The sequence below is a fragment of the Struthio camelus genome, chromosome 7 (genome assembly GCF_040807025.1).
Source record: "Struthio camelus isolate bStrCam1 chromosome 7, bStrCam1.hap1, whole genome shotgun sequence".
Classification (NCBI taxonomy): domain Eukaryota; kingdom Metazoa; phylum Chordata; class Aves; order Struthioniformes; family Struthionidae; genus Struthio; species Struthio camelus.
This window is the reverse complement of record NC_090948.1, coordinates 4,528,958-4,544,499: the sequence shown is the minus strand read 5'-3', so window position 1 is coordinate 4,544,499 and position 15,542 is coordinate 4,528,958. Positions and strand designations below refer to the sequence as shown.

At 50.9% G+C, this 15,542-nt stretch overlaps 1 protein-coding gene across 7 annotated transcripts in view; it reads right to left on the bottom strand.

The window, feature by feature from the left end:
• Positions 1–15,542, bottom strand: part of FAM53B (family with sequence similarity 53 member B) — a 68,991-nt gene that overhangs the window by 29,043 nt on the left and 24,406 nt on the right. For 5 of the 7 annotated variants that reach the window (XM_068951481.1, XM_068951480.1, XM_068951477.1 and 2 more), the window contains exons 3-5: positions 15,130–15,181; positions 7,371–8,149; positions 6,913–7,035 (exon numbers count right to left, since the gene is read on the bottom strand). In XM_068951481.1, coding sequence (XP_068807582.1) covers positions 6,913–7,035; positions 7,371–8,149; positions 15,130–15,181 — 954 coding nt within the window. The remainder of the gene's footprint in view (positions 1–6,912; positions 7,036–7,370; positions 8,150–15,129; positions 15,182–15,542) is intronic. The other 2 variants (XM_068951483.1, XM_068951484.1) reach the window with 2 other exon arrangements.

Sequence of the window (15,542 nt, the reverse complement as noted above, 5' to 3'; positions counted from 1 at the left end):
CTAGCCTCTGCTCTGCAAAATCCACCCTCCCGAAACAACCTGGCCCTGCTGCGGCCTGATAAAGCTTGTCAGCACTGAGCAAAACCCGCGCTCCCAGCTCGGGGTGAAACGCGCCCCCCCTTCTTCTTAGCTTCACCTGCACACCCAAAACTACATAGACCTCCTTGCTTCGAGCGTACTATGCAGTATAGGGGAGTGGGGCCTGCATATAGATATTGCACTTGGAAAAGGGAAGTTTTAACAACTGTGCACAGCACAGAGCAGGGGTGGAGGTGCAGCACTGTTTCCCAGTGGAGGCAATTTCCGGACACCCTCAAGAATGAAACTGTCCAGATAACTCATGGGTGTTGCAGAAAGTCATCTTCTCTTGAGGCTCCACGTTTCATTCCGGATTTCCTAAACGCGTCTGGAAGGAGTACCGTTTTCCTGTGTAATATGATGCTTGTGTAGCAAACGGGCTCCTGTACATCCCCACGGCGACAGTGCGCACAGCAGGAATAGTTTGATCAGTCATCCGGGGTAGGATTCATTTCATTTCATTTAAAAATTAGACATTAGTCTAAGCCAGTTGCCCTGACTTAGTCAAGGGGCGGAGAGACGCTTCCAGAGAGCAATTCATCCCATCCCAAGGAAAAGAAGATACGCTACCTTGGCTGTAGAAAGAGCCTCGACTACTATCTTAGACTGCAAACGCGAGATGAAATGAATCCCATCCTGTACTGGAGGGAGGCTCCAGCACTAGCAGCACACACATCACGGGAAGCATAAAATGCCAGTCAGGTACGTTGCCTTAATACCCCACCATGCCTCAATGTGCGGGGAGCCGTTCCAGGCCCCAGCAGGGAGCAGTCCGTATTCCAGGACTGAGGATATAGAGCATGACTCAATATCCACAGACAGACACCGAGTACCCCGCTGAGAGACGTGTTAGCTCATTTACCGTCTCTTTTGAACCTTCAGTATCACTTCTACAAAGCCGAGCTAGCACCCTCAGTGTGTCACTAACAGCAGCTCATAACTCTTGTGGGTATTAATCCGGCCATTATTGTGCTGAAGGTTCATTTTGCATTCAGTTATTTTTTTCCCTTTTTTTAAAGTGCCTAAGGGTACTCTTCCACCTACTCTTTCAAAGTAGAATTGTTCAGCTTCTGGCACAAGATAAGTAAGAAGGCTTTCAGCGCAGTTAAATCAAGCCTGTAAGTCTTCAGCAGGTTTGCAGTTTGCTGTGGTACACACTCCCCTCAGTTTCTGACTCAGTAGAGAAGTGGCCAAAAAGATTTTGCCTGAGCAGTGTCCAAAGTGATTTTTAGAGAGGGTGAGAGGACGTTCTTTGGGAATTGCTGTTCTTCAAGTGTCTGAAGTGAAGAAAGGGGAACTCCTAACACGCACATACCGGAGGAGCAGAACCACCACGCGGCCACCTGAGTAACCAAACCCAGCGCTCCCTTGGAGCGACATCCACCCCCAAGGAAACCCAAGGTACGGCGTCCGTACCCTTCTTGCTTCTGCTCCCCTCTAGCACGGGAACTAAACACGTTTCCATCACAGCAATACTGAGGATCTCTCGCTTCTTCATATTAATTGGAAGAGGTGGGAGCGCAGGCACAGCTCACCCAGGAAAGGGACCTGGAGGGTGACACTAAAATCACCTCCCTGCAGCCCAGCTCTTGATGCCACCGTGCCCAGCAGGTGCTCAGAGGCTTTGCAAGGACAGGGGATTTGCAGCGCTCAGGCTGTTTGGATGGTGACATTTTGATCAGCCATCTGAGAGCTGTTTAAAGCCCAGAGGTGACCAAGCGCAGCATCCAGCATTTTATCCTCCTTAAGAGTCGGGATACCACTGCCGTGACATACCAGCCCAGATGCTTTCCCGCCGCTCCTTCCCCAGCTGTCCTCAGAAGCAGCACAGTGCTGCTCCAGCCCCGAGCCCCATTCTCCGCTGGGGCTGCCGTCAGTCCCACAGCCTTCGCTCCACTGCAAGATGCTTTTCTTACAATAAATTGGGCTCTGTGCTCCTGCACCATTAGGTGTCCCAGACTGTATGATATCAGGGATAGGGCACTGCTAGAAAACAAAACGTGAGGAAGGAAAACTCTGCTGAGAGGCTGCTGCTGTTGCAGCTGCAAGAACAAAAGCACTTACAGTTCCTCCGCAGCCAAAACCGAGCGCTAAATTTGCTGGCAGTCTTAGACAACTAAAGGAGCATGTGTCCAGGTTCTTCCCACACACATGCAGAGTCTGGAAGCACTTCAGGGCCAGGACAGCGTTTCTTTCTTTCCTCCCTTTCTGGGGCAGAACAGTGTCCTTGGAGGTGTTTTGCTCTCCATGAGCTCCCCAGCAGCCCCATGGCCCCTTCTAGTAGACAGCCCCAGGGCAGTGGCGGCTTGGGCTGGCGCTGGAGGGGGGCACTCCCAGCTCGCCTCACCTGCACCCGGGCATGCATCCCTGCGAGAGGTCTGCAGGAGAGGCCTACCTGTCTCGCTGAAGTCTTGATGGCGCAGTGCTGAAAGCCCTAGCAGAACATATCCACGTGCACCACACTGTCTGCAACACCTGAACTGCTGTCCTATGTGACTCTTTCCCCTGCAAGAACAAGTCTGTTGACTTAGAAGCCAGGCACGGAAACAACTGGGGGCTGATTTTACTTTCTGTGGGGGGGGTTCCCCTCCTGGGATGACGGCAATGAATGTCACACTCGCATCAGCACAGCAGGAACGGAGGGGATGCACTCATACCCTGTGGGCAACCTACCAGTCGCTGCTGTTTCCACCACGCAAACCAGAAGTGAAACCAGCCCAGCGCAGGCAAAGGGAGTTTCGCCGCCCATTCCAAGCCGGGCAGAATTTCGGTTTTGCAAACCGCCCTCCTCCGCAGGGTCCCAGCTGGAGAGGGGAAGCCGGGGGAGAGCCACCAGAGGCCAGAGCTCCTTGCAGATTTGGCACTCTGCATCCTCGTTTTGCTAGGGCTGAAGTTAACCTGCAGGACTGGGCTAAGAGATGCAAGACACAATCCCAGCGGGAGGTCCCGCACGGGTCCCGCTCCCCGGGGAACCAAGCGCCGAGCCGAGCGAGCAGCCGCGGGCCGTGCCTGCGAAGCCTCGCGCAGCGCAGACGGACCTCGCCGCGAAAACAGCGGATGAGATAAAGTGATCTGCGTTAGCAGGCATTGAGTGTGAAGCGAAGGGTGGGCCGGCTGGAAGAGCAGCTACAAAACAGCCTTTCAGTGCCCTTCCTCGAGCCTTTTATTCCCCGGATTCGTTTCCCGCTGCCGAGGGAGCTCTGCGTTCCCGGCCACGCCGCCTCCGAGGCTTCGCCCTCTTCGGGCCCTTCGTTTGCAAAGACCCACAATTAAAGAGCAGAAAGTTGCAAGGGGCTGTCGAAAAAACTGCTTTATTGGCGTTTTCAAAGACAAGCTCCTTGGTTCAATTTGCAAAGCTGCTACTTGCAGCCCAGATCCCTGCGCAGACTGCGACGAGCTGCTGCGCTGCCCTTTCCCGCCCGCGCTCGCTCCTTCCTGTGTCCAAACGGGAGCTACAAGGTTTTTTTCTTCCAATCTGTACAAACATCAATGGCTCAAAGCTCTCATACCCAGGAAAACTGCAACAGGAGTAATAATTTTTTTTTTTTAAATAGCATTTTCATCTCTTGACGCTGCCTTTCCCAGTTTTTACATGAACATAGCCCTCGCAGTCCCTGGGATTTCCAAGGGCTGCAAATGCAATTAGCTCTGTGTTTTTTAAGTGGGTTGTGCTCCTTATTGCTTGGTTTTCCTACCAACTTCCAATCCTGCAGCTTGTTGTCCCCCCAGGATTTGCAGAGACCATTGCTTGCTCCTCTTACAATGGCACAAGCCCCGCTCTGCGATGGTAGCCATCCTGCAGGCTCTCCAAATAGCTACGGGCATAAAAATAGTACAGTTCCTTTTATCTTTCCCCTTTGTTCACCAGTAAGTATTCGAGCAGATGCAGCTGGGGCACACATGGAGTAATCCATCATCCAGAGGCTTTGCAACGGATTCAGCACTTTGGTCTAATCCTGAAGGGTCTGGAGCACCTTCCTGCTAATGCTCAATGAGGGCCTTCAGCAACTCTTGAAGAGGCTGAGCTGCTTGAACGGTCAGATGTTTGGGACGTGCTCAACCTTGCAGATCAAACCACTGGTCAAAGCAAGCAAGCGCCCTGCTGGGCAACTGAGCCCAGCTTCCCGCTGGCACAGGCGCGACCAGGCTATGCGGGCCAAGCTGTTGGACTGGATTTGGCCACACGGCAGCCTTCCTCCCCTTCGCCTGCCTTGTCGGCCCGTGCGCCAAGCCTGCGGGTGACCTCCCGCCACCTCCGCGCGGTATTACCGGGGCTACCGAGCCGCCGCAGTCATCGGCGCGAGGCAGCAAAGGCGGCAGCAGAAAAAAATACTGATCGTGCTTGTGGGCCTGCAGAAAGCTGCTGCTATAAATAACCGATGGGCTGAAGGCTGGCTATGTATAGAGCACGGTGAGTCATCTCGCAGGGTGCTGCAGCTAAACGCAGAGAGCGGGCAGCCAAAAGCCTTTTCTTTCATCAGCTGGCTTTAAAGCAAGGATCTGTTTGGGAACAAGCAGCGCAGCAGCTTTCCATGCGACTTGGGGGAGCACGTCTGATGCTCTGCATCGCTTCAGAGCAACTTCTCCCCCAAAACGGAGTGATTATAATTACAATTACATGCAGCCTGCAGTTCCCGAAGGCGCCCTCACATCATTTGACCACGCTGGGCTCTCCATGGCTTTGATAACGATTTGGGACTAATTGACTTGGTTCGCTGCCCGCAGATGGCAAGACCGCCCAAGGGGGCCGCAGGGCCATGCAGAGGCGGCCACCCGGCCGGGCAGCCCTGGCCGCGTTGTCCGGCTCCCGGCCGCCTGACATCCCCGTCGTTTCCAGCCTGGCTGTTACACTCCTCTGTGGCCCTGAGGGACATCGCACAAAGATACAGCTAGAGTTTTAAAGAGGAGCAGCGTAGAAATATATCTGTATTGGCTTATTTTTCTGCTAGCTCTGGCTTGCCTACCACGTCCCGCAGACTGTAATACTGACTGCGGTATGAAAAGACCAACAGGAGGAATACACTCACTGGTCATTATAAAACAACAAAATATCGAAGCCTCCCTTTAGCCTTTTATGTCTATATGTAAGTGTACAGAAAGGGCGTTTACTATCAGCCCCTACCAGAGGGGTTCTGCGTGCAATGACTCAGGCAAAGTGTTTCTCTAATTTTCACGCACCATCAGAGTCCAAGAAGTATTTCTCTGCTTATTCCCCCTTGGGAAACACTGCTTCCTCAGACAGCCTTGGGGGATGTATTAAGGACCTGCGTTTTATTTTTTTAATAAGAAAATGCACCGTATTTCTGATCAACAGAGGTGAAGTATTAGGAAAACCATAAGGAAAGGATGTTCCTAAGCCTTCTTCAGCTATGGAAAGAGCCAGAGCTGCAGAAGCATTGGAAACCTCGGGCAAAGGAAATTACGCGCATCCCACAGAAGTTAGCCCACCGGGCTCTGCAGGCTGGCGCTGCCCCGAGCGAGACGGATGCAGGCGGCGGGGAGGGCAAGCACGCAGCCCCTTCCACCTCCGCTCGCGCCATGCCTTGGAGAAGCACCCGGAGGAGACGAAGCAGTCTACGTAGGCAGGCGCAAACCAAGGCCGCCATGTATTTTTAAAATGTTTCCACCGATGCGAGGAAATGAAAAGGCCTTCAGTGATGCCAATTGTGTTATTCCAACTTGTGGCTAGTAAAATGTAATAACACATGTAAGTTGTTTTTACTGCCTATCCAGCTTATTAGCTAATAAAACAAGCTTAGCGTATTAAACGTTACTGGCATGGTTTATCAAAAGACGACTGCAGTGCCCTGAATTTTTCCCCTGCAATCACCCAAATATGTAGTTTTCTGACCCTTTTTATCTTTTAAGCTCCTCTGGAGGAAGAAAAACTAATCGCTTCCTCCAACACAAATGAACTCATTCAAACACCCATTGAGCTGCCAAGCATAAAATGTCATAAAATAGCACATTCTTGTAAGAAGGAAAAACTGAATTTATAGCCTCAGATGTCATCGCATTCAGGAAAGGCAAGAAGAGAAAATCCAAGGCTCTGTTCTTCAACCTCACCTGATTAAGTGTTGTCAGTAGTTTTATTACGAACAACAAAACTGAGCTTACTGGAACACCTTTCATCTGGCGAACCCCGGCAGACTTTGCCAGCGCAATAAGTGGCCGTACAAAGTACATAAAGCAAATCACTTCAAACGCCCCCGAAACCGTCACCCCGGGAAGAAACGCAGCAGCTGCTCCGCAGCAACACCGCGCCACAGAAAGTGAAGACGACGGCTGTACAGAAATGAAACTTCAGGGGAAATTTTTTGGCAGGCGGAACATAATAACCCAACCTGGATTTAGGCCAGGAGAGCAAGGTTAATACCCTGCTCTTGCAACTGGAGCCATGGGATCTTTAGACCCAAATTTATCTCTGTACCACACAAAGCTGCTGTTGTCATTGCGTTTATGATTGTAAATTGTTGACGTGAGAAATGTTGAATCATAAAACTGGCTATAGAAAAATTTTATGAGTGCAGAATGAAAATGCTTCTTGCACTGTCCTTTGATGCAGCCTTTCATTCTGGCTCTCGCTCACACGTTTTTGAAGTCCAATAATCTGGTCTTGCAGGAAGAGGACTGCAGAGCAAAATCCTCTCAGATTCTCACTTCAGATCTGTTATCTGGATTTGCGCTGCAGATTGAAGAGGGAGGGTTTGCTCTATGTTTGCAACTGAAAATGAAACATGATAACATCTCCAGAGTGGAAAATTACAGAGGCTAAGAGTAAGAAAAGCCCAAAGTAGTAAGAAGTGAGCTGCTGACAGAGTGAACGTTAGATACCTGGGGCTGCTGTCTTCGGCTTGGCAAGGCAGGCTCAGGGTTCCTCTCTCCTGAACTCCAAACGTGGCCTTTAAAATATTTCTGCTCGAAATACATACCAGGAGGAAACAATGGCATGGTGGACTCGGTGTGCAAAAATTAGTGCGGAAAAGAAACAAAGGAATTTAATAAAGACTCTAATTGCAAACCCATTTGGAGGGGAATTGATTTTCTGCTCCAGTAAAAGGAGTGTCTTTCCCCATAACAACTGTTTCACTTTGCATAAAATAGATGCCCCTCAGACCTCTGATGAAGGATTTTAGCCTAAATGGAAACAAAGCTGAGACTTCTGCTTTCTGAATAACAGTACTTTGTGAGCGTTGTCTGTTCAGAGGGCTACGTTTTGCCTACCTGTAAAGACGTGTTGGGTAAACATCTGAGGTGCCCCTATTTGCACGAGTGACACCCTTAGCTCTTACCTGGGTCATCTTGGCGAGGTCCAGTGAAGGCCTTTGCTCCTGAACCTCCTCAGGCCTTCGCCGCTTGACTCCAACCTTTTTGTCATTAAGGACACACGGCTGAGATCGGCTCCGGGAGAGCCCGTGGGAGCGTCTCATCAGCTCTGGCGTTGAGGCAGGTGTGCTGTTGGCTGAGGGCGGACAGTACTCTGAGGAGGAGAAGGGATCATGGGAGCAGGAGAGGGACCGCTGCATGTCGACTCTGCCACCCTCTCCCAAGCCATGATCGTGACCCCAGATGTCGCCTCCGTGTCCATAGGTAGCCGACTTCCTCATCCCTTGGCTTGGCTGACACCCCAATCTGCTACTAAATCCAGAATGGTCGTAGGACGAGGACAGTGTGTTTGACCTTGAAGGTAGGCTAAAACTTGAACTCCTCTGCATGGTGGTAAAGCCATTAGAGTAGCGCTGTACGCTTCCTCCACTGTAACACCGCCGTTTTTCTACCGGAGTCCAAACCTTTGACCCTAGAGGTCTCCATGACGTCCTGCAGCTAGACATTTCATCTGAAAAAGAGAGTGACCTACACTGGCGCTTGCTGGGGGGTGCTGATGGGTTGCCGTTGTGGTCGCTGAGACTGAGGTCCTTGATCAAGTTGGTCACTGAGCACGTGTTCACTGCCTCCCTTTGCCAGATAGAGCCTTCCTCGCTTTTATCGGACAGGCAGTCCCAGATGTTGGTGCTCGGCTGCTCAATCTGAAGTGGATACTTCCTGCTGAGATCTCTCCATCTGTCATTTTCTAGTTTAGAAATGATAAAAACACACATGTACACACATTAGCATTAATTAATTCTATGATTCGTTTTCTATGTCCATAAACAAAGACTAGCATATGGGACATTTTCCAGCACAAATTAATTAAGTCTTGGAATATGGTTTTCCAAACTGCCAGCCAAATGGTTGCTGTAGCATAGATGGAGAGAGAGACAAAATGATAATCTCAGCAGAAGCAGGACTGCTAGAAGCAGATAAAAATATGCCTTTGAATATCCAAATTGTACTAGCTAAGGGGAATTTAGCAGTATAAAATGACACGGTCATCATTGCTTTATCTCTGATAAATCATGCCTCAGATGCCTCTGTTCAGTCCTGGCCTCTACAGTCAACGACTGCCTGAGAGGTTTACCAAAACCCTGTAATTGTAGCACAAGCAAGACGGATCCTGGGGTACTTATTCCCAAATACAGAGGCTGCACTGCCTCTGTGCCTCTTGCTGGGGAGCATTCGGCAGCGAGGGAAAGGGAGCAAACGCCAGAGAGAAGGTCCGAGAGAGCCGTGGGGACGGTCCCAGCAGAAAGGGGAGCACACCCCAGGCACTGAATGACCTGTTGTAGCGCGGAAGTGCAAACGAGGTCATCAGAGCCTACAGGAACCAAAGGCCGTCCTTGCACCCATCACGCTGCCCTGCTCTCTGCAGCGCTAAAGGCCAAAACAACATGGCACCACTGAAGTCGGTAAAACTTTCTCTCTGCTAAGTTTATCCCAAGGACTCTGTCTATTCAAAGCTAGTGCATATAATAAGCGCTAAGATAGCAATAAACCTCTAGCAGTTTAAGAAGGGATATTATTAGACTACCCAATAAATGTGTTTCTTCTGCCTGTAACCTGATTTAACCGCAGAAAGTGGAACTGGGATGGATTCGGAGAAGTCATCTAGAGCACACGTTCCAAGGGGCAGAGCCAGCTGCGGTAACCAACACGGCGTGATAAAAACAGTGAGCGTAAAGGACCTCACGTGAAGCACCTAAATCTCCAATTTCCACAACAAAAGCCAGGGCGAGCCTTTGCACGGTTTTGAGGGGCGCCATACAGGTATTAACTTCATCATAAGGGTTTTGCAGTGCCGGGGTTTTGACAAACGTGCGCCTCCCACGCCCATGGCTCGCGACCGTGTCCGAAACATCTACGGCTACGGGCAGCGAGCTGCTGGCAGCCCGCACACCAGGCTACAGCCGTACTCCGAAATCTCACTGCTGACCGCGTAAAAGGAGAGGATTGAGCATGATGATCTCATTCTTGCACATGGCCCCACTGACCATAAAAGAAAAAAGCAGAGTATCATCAAGGCCTGGCCGCTTGCCATAGGCGGCGAAGGCTAACAGGGCTCTGTACAAACATGCCAGTAGCACTCGACAGGAAAACCATGGCAGGACTGCACCATGCACCGCTGCGGTGGAGAAAAGTCATCACCTAACGGAGCTGCCCCGTCAATAGCATTTGTAGCCTGCTGCCGCAAAGGGAGGTGAAACGTATTAGCTCTCCGTTGCTGCAAAGTTTCCTGTGATCGTATCTAAATAGTGCAATATTTTTTAGGGTTTTCTTTTCTTTACTCAGGCAGTTGAATGAAGTATTAAGAGAAGTAGTCATCCTACAGCTGTAGGCACTAGCAAAATAGGAAAGAAGCAGTCGTACAGAAGACTTCCCACCGCCGAACACTCGGTTCAAGTCAGAAGGTCAAATCTGGGGCCTCTGTAAGCTGATGCCCCTTCAACTACTCCTGGCCAGTTTTACCGTTTCTCTCTGTAAACGGCTACCACCGCCACAGCTACGTCCGCAAACAGAGCCTGGCCCTGCCGTTATTAATTGCATTCTATTTTAACTATTGCTGTCCTCGTTTTAACGGACACAATGAAAAGTGAGAAATCCATGCTAAACAATCACATCTATGTTTAGATCTTTATTATTTCCCCCCCCTTGTTATGCTGCCAGCAGAGAGATTTCTTGGGTCAGGTCACCAGACAAAAGAACCAGAAATAGAAGCTAATTTTTTATGGCAAGCTGCCACGACCCTTGGGCCCTCGACGTCACGTTTTACAAAAGGCCTTGGTGAGCTTGTACGAGAGGATACAGGATACCTTCCTCTTTCGACATTACTTCTGCACAAACAGCTATAAATCTTTGAAAAATTAAAAAGAAAATCTTGAGCGCACCATTACCTTCGGCGACAACTTTGGGCTATTTGCTTTTTCCTTTGTGTTTAGCGCGTGCCCTGGGAAGCGGCTTGTTTAGCAGGACGGAGGTACATGCTCACGCAGAGGCGGTACCCGCCACCCCGGCCCTCGATGCGAAAAAGGCAGTCACCCTGAACCTACGGGAATAGTAGATTGAAAAAGGGGATATCGTAGGGGTTGAGGGTGTAATTAAGTGACTCGGGAAAGGCTTACGAGGAAAAATGAGTGGCTTTCTGTTCAATTTTTTAAGGCTAAGATTCACATCCTGAGAACGCTGATAACAATAATTGCAGTGGGGCCATTAATATTGCCTTAGTTAAGCATGTATTAATTTTCTTAAATTACAGCCCTCAGTTTGGTTTACCCAGAGGCAGTAATTTGTTCCAGGATACAACTCGCCCTGAGAACGCCTCGGTTCAAAAGCAAACCACTTCGCAGGAGACACTGGCTTGCCCAGCTGGGAACGACGGAAGAACATCCACAATAAAAGTACTATAAAAACGCTGAGCGTGGGGCTCTTCTCCCTGGTTAAAGAGGTTCTTCTTGGTTGTTCTTGGTTCTTCTTGGTTGTTCGAGTCCTCAAAGGAAATAGTGTAAAGCCTCCCGCTTTCGGAGGAGTCTCTCTCAGCGCTGGACTCAAGCCCTGGTCCCGCGGCACTGGGGCTTCCTCCGGAGGAGCTGGGCGTCTGGCTCCCCTCCGTGGCTCCCGCTCGCCGCCGGGTCACATGCAGCACTCCTTTGCACGGCTGCAACTCCAGCCCATCGCCATGGGATCTGGGGTCAATGTCTGAAGGCTGAGTCTGCACCAGCGGAAGCTACATCCTAAAACCGAAGAGGCGAGGCGGGCATCATCCTCGAAGCGCCGTTAAGAGCTGGAGATCTTTGCACAGCGAGTCGCCTCCGCACTTGGGAGCTTCACCCATCCATTTCCAAATTCTGAGATCCAAATTCTGCACAAGCAACACACAGATACTGCAGGTCCCTCTCATGCACCAGGAGCCCGCCCGCGTTCAAGGTTGTGCATAATCACCAGTCACTGACGGCCTGTGAAATTTCACCCGAGGGACGAAAAATAGAACTAACTAACCTGACTGGGGGTCACCGTACCCCAAAGAAAATCTCAAGTCCAGGAGGACATTTGCAGATCTCCGCAGCTCCAGGACGGGCACAGGCTTTGCAAGTTACTGCAACAGGGATGCGCTCCCCTGATGACAGAGTAAGCTTGGACAACCACGTTCATAACCACAGAAAAGAAGGGTGTAAAATCAAAATGCTGACACAACTTTAGCTATAACGACACAAATGTGCTGCTATAATATTTTTACAGTTCCTTTTTATACATAATGCATGATCCTTCTGCTCAAGTTTCCCCTACGTTCTTCTCCTGTGAAATAATTTACATTCATACATAATTTATTACAGCGACTTGTAAAGTAATTACGGGTTTCAATCAATTTTTTCCTCCTTTTTGGCAAATAAATTCTGTTTGGATCCAAACCCAAACATTTCTTTTCATGCATGTGTACATCTAACTCCCTTTTTCACATGTTGTTCAACTTGAATTTTTGTCTGTTGATCTCTGTGCACCGGGGAAAAGGCAGTCTGCGTTTTCCACTGTCCCCTGTTTATGTTCAAGAGATGATTTCTAAATGTGGAACAAATTTAATGGCTGTAATTAGCTGATGGCAGGGACATAGAGCCTTACAGCTCTCCTGCTTTCCTATTTCACAAATAAGATTAAAAGATGATGCATGTGGCTATGCTTCAATGGGAAACGAAAACAACAGCCCCCAAATCTGCACCACTTGAGAACAAACGCAACACCAGGGCTTGTGGTCTGTGTGCTCTCTGCACCCATAGTCTTTATTTAGGAGGGAAATTCCCCACCTTTATGGGAAAACGTGCGCGGGTCTTCCTCTAACAAGGTCTCCCAGTTTCAGTGGAGCTAAGCGCCGTCTCGTTTTTCTGCGCGGCGTTTTCTCTTCGTGGGTTGACAGACCGTGCTTAAACATGCAGAAAGGCACTGCCCACACTGATGGCCTCTCCAAAAAATGACCTTTAAGGAAAACTGATTGATGACATTACAAACTTCTTGTATGCAATGTGTATGGGTGGGGGGGGGGGGAGGAAATGCATCACCCCAAGCAGGCTAACGGCACCGTTTAAGAACTGGCTGCGGGTGAAAATTATCTTGCACGCAGCTAAAGAGCAACACCTGAAACGACCTCTCTCTTTGGGAGCGCTTACAAGCACTGCCCTTTCTGCTGGCTTCCGGGCTCTCCTCCCGCGCTTACGCAGGGCGAGCATCGCTCGCAGGCGGGAGGCAGAGCCGCGCGACCCGAGGCGGCGGGCGCCGGCGGGCACGCTCGCCCCGCGGGCCGGGGCGAGTCCGGCCTCGCTCCGGCTCCGCTCGCACGGGCTCAATCACACCCATTTTCCCTGCCGCCGTACCGCACCGTTCTGACCCATCGCCCAGCGGCACCTTCGGGCGCTCGCAGACTTTTCCCCGCCGAGAGCTGCTCGCATCCCGCCTGCCGCGCCGGGACTCCGATCCCGAGAGCGGCGTAATTACGCTGGCGACCGTCCTGCAGCGATCGCAGTAAATGGCTGGCTGGAGTTTGGATCAAGGGCAATGTTTCGCTTACAGAGCGAACTCGAGATTGCGGCTGCCGCCGTGCATCCGCCGGCTGTCTCAGACGGGGCGGCACTCGCGCAGTGCCTGCTCCTGCCGACTGAGATGCGGAGTGCGCCTCACGGCTCTGCTAGAGAAAAGTTAGCTGGTGCTAGCAATTCATTGCTAAAGTTTCGTGGATTTTCTACTGCCGTCCACCCAAAGAATGAAAATTTTCCAGTAGGGCAAGTCAGAAGTAATAGCCAAGCTTTCTCAGAAGCTGGCTCCTTCCCCTAGCACAGCCACTGCCGTTTTCCCTGGGAGCATGTATCGGAGACAGCGGGGAAAGGAAAGCGAGACCAGGAAAAATCTATTCAATAATCAGACAGTTCTTACACTGCCAGGTGTTTCAAGGGGGCCATCAAGGAGAAAGGGAAAAAGAAATTGTTGAGTTTACAGTTTTCACACGTTTCATCTTTAATCTTCTTCCCAGCAAAGCTATGGCTATATAAAGATAAAAATCCCAATCTTTTTAGTAATAGTAATATTATCATCACATTGGCAGGGTATTTCTTACGAATCGAAAAACCCAGAGATTATTTAGATCACCTGGAAAAGTGGATCTAACACTGCATCTTGTGACGTATCAAGTCTCTAAGAGCATTTGCTCGAAGACCGAATTACTACTATATCCTACAACAGGATAATCCTATCCAGATTCTCCCGGTGTTCGACACCTTACGAGAGCGCTGCACGTGAAACGTGGCTTAGTCTTTGTCCCTTCGAGGTGGTTTTCAGGACTTTTCCCCGCCACGAAGCTGCCGGAGGACCCCGTAGGGCATTCACCGGCAACGGTAGCCCGCCGTTCGCCTTAAAGCAGGGGAGAGTCGGGAGCGGACTGGAGCCTGGAGAGGCTCGTTTATGGATCGTTTTCCTTTGGAAAAAAAAAAAAAAATCAAAACACTTTGCATCCTCTCCTCCCCCCCGCCCCCAAGTCTCCAGCTATCTGTCAGCGCGTTGGGAAATCTCTGCCTTCAACGCACGTGCTCCGCTCCCGTTAACGCTAACGAGAGGCGCGTCCACGAAGGACGGGCAGCCTCTTTGTCCGCCGAGCACCGGCTTTCGCGCCAAGTAGCTTGGCTCAAACTCGACCTGCAATTTTAACTGGGTTTTGAGGCTTAGGCTAGCGACTGGCTCCCCGCTGCCAAGCCCAGGGGACGCAGTATAATGGCACATCCTCCGGTATTATCAGTTTTTTCAGCATCAGCAGCCAACGTACCAATCTCCCAACAGTTTCAGTGGTTGTTCAGCATAAAAAGTGAGAGCAAGCCAATACAGAAAGTATTAAACATCATATACCACAGTTTATGTTATTGTCAAAGGCAAAAAAAGACATTTCCCCTATTGTTTGAGGCTTGTCCAGACACATTATGCTAAGTGGTAGAATATTTTAGTGATAATATTAATATTTATTACATGCATTGCGCAAACACTTGGGAGCCAGAGTCCTGGGCTGGATACTCAAACACATGAAAAACATAATCTCTGGCCCAAAATGCTTATAACTGCAGCTGCATGAGTTACTGTAAAAATAAGCAGACATATCAAAGCATGGAGGGAAAAAAAAAAAAAGAAAAAAAAAAAAGGAGATAAGCAATTCACTTAGCAATTGCAGCAGGGCAGGAAAACCACATCTGGAAGGACGGTGGTGGGGGTGTGACAGCCAACATTTGATGACTTCCTGCGTGCAAACGCCCCCGTCTGGGCTTTGGGACACCACCGGCGGGACCGCTTCGGCAGACGGACCGCGCCGCTCGGCCGCGGCTCCGACAGCCGTAGGCACCGAGTCCCTGGCCGCTGTCCCGGGGTAGGACACGTGATGTAAAGCAGAAGGGATGTGGATGACTAAGTAGATGGCAGTGCCCGAGACGAAGCTGCGCCGCCGGAGGGCCGGCCGTGCGGCGCGGCCGGCGGGAGAAGCACGTGCCGGCCGGGTACGACGGCCGCACCGCAAGAGACAGCAAAAAGTGCCGGGGGCTTGCAGGGAATCGCTCCCGGAGGGAGCGTTTGCACCAGCGCAACAAACCCTCCTGCGCGTTGCTGAGGGCGACTGGAGCGGAGGAGAAGTAAATATTGACAGAAGTTTCTGCTACTCACCCATAATTCCACAAGAGAAGAGGGTAGGTCCTTGACTCATCTTTGGAGTGTGCTGAAAACAACCAGAAAAACTATTCACTTCTCGCAGACTGGACCAGTTCATCAGCCATCACCCCGCGCCGGCCGGCCTCGGCGAGGCCGTGCCACCCGGAGCGCCCGTGGGAACCGGGCGCGGGAACCGGGCTCGCCGCGCCGAGGCGGCTGGGGCCAGCCCAAAGCACCGCCGGGCACGGCCTTGCGCCTGGGCGAGCTCGAGTCTAATTAAACGCTGCGGACAGCCAGCGGCACGGCCCAAGCTTGCAAATCATCTCTCCTGCCACCCGTCCTTCCTCGTGGCAGGTCCCCAGCCCCGGGACCCAAAACACTGGCGAAACTAAACCCGGAGCTGCTGCGCAGCAGTAACTCGGAAGCGG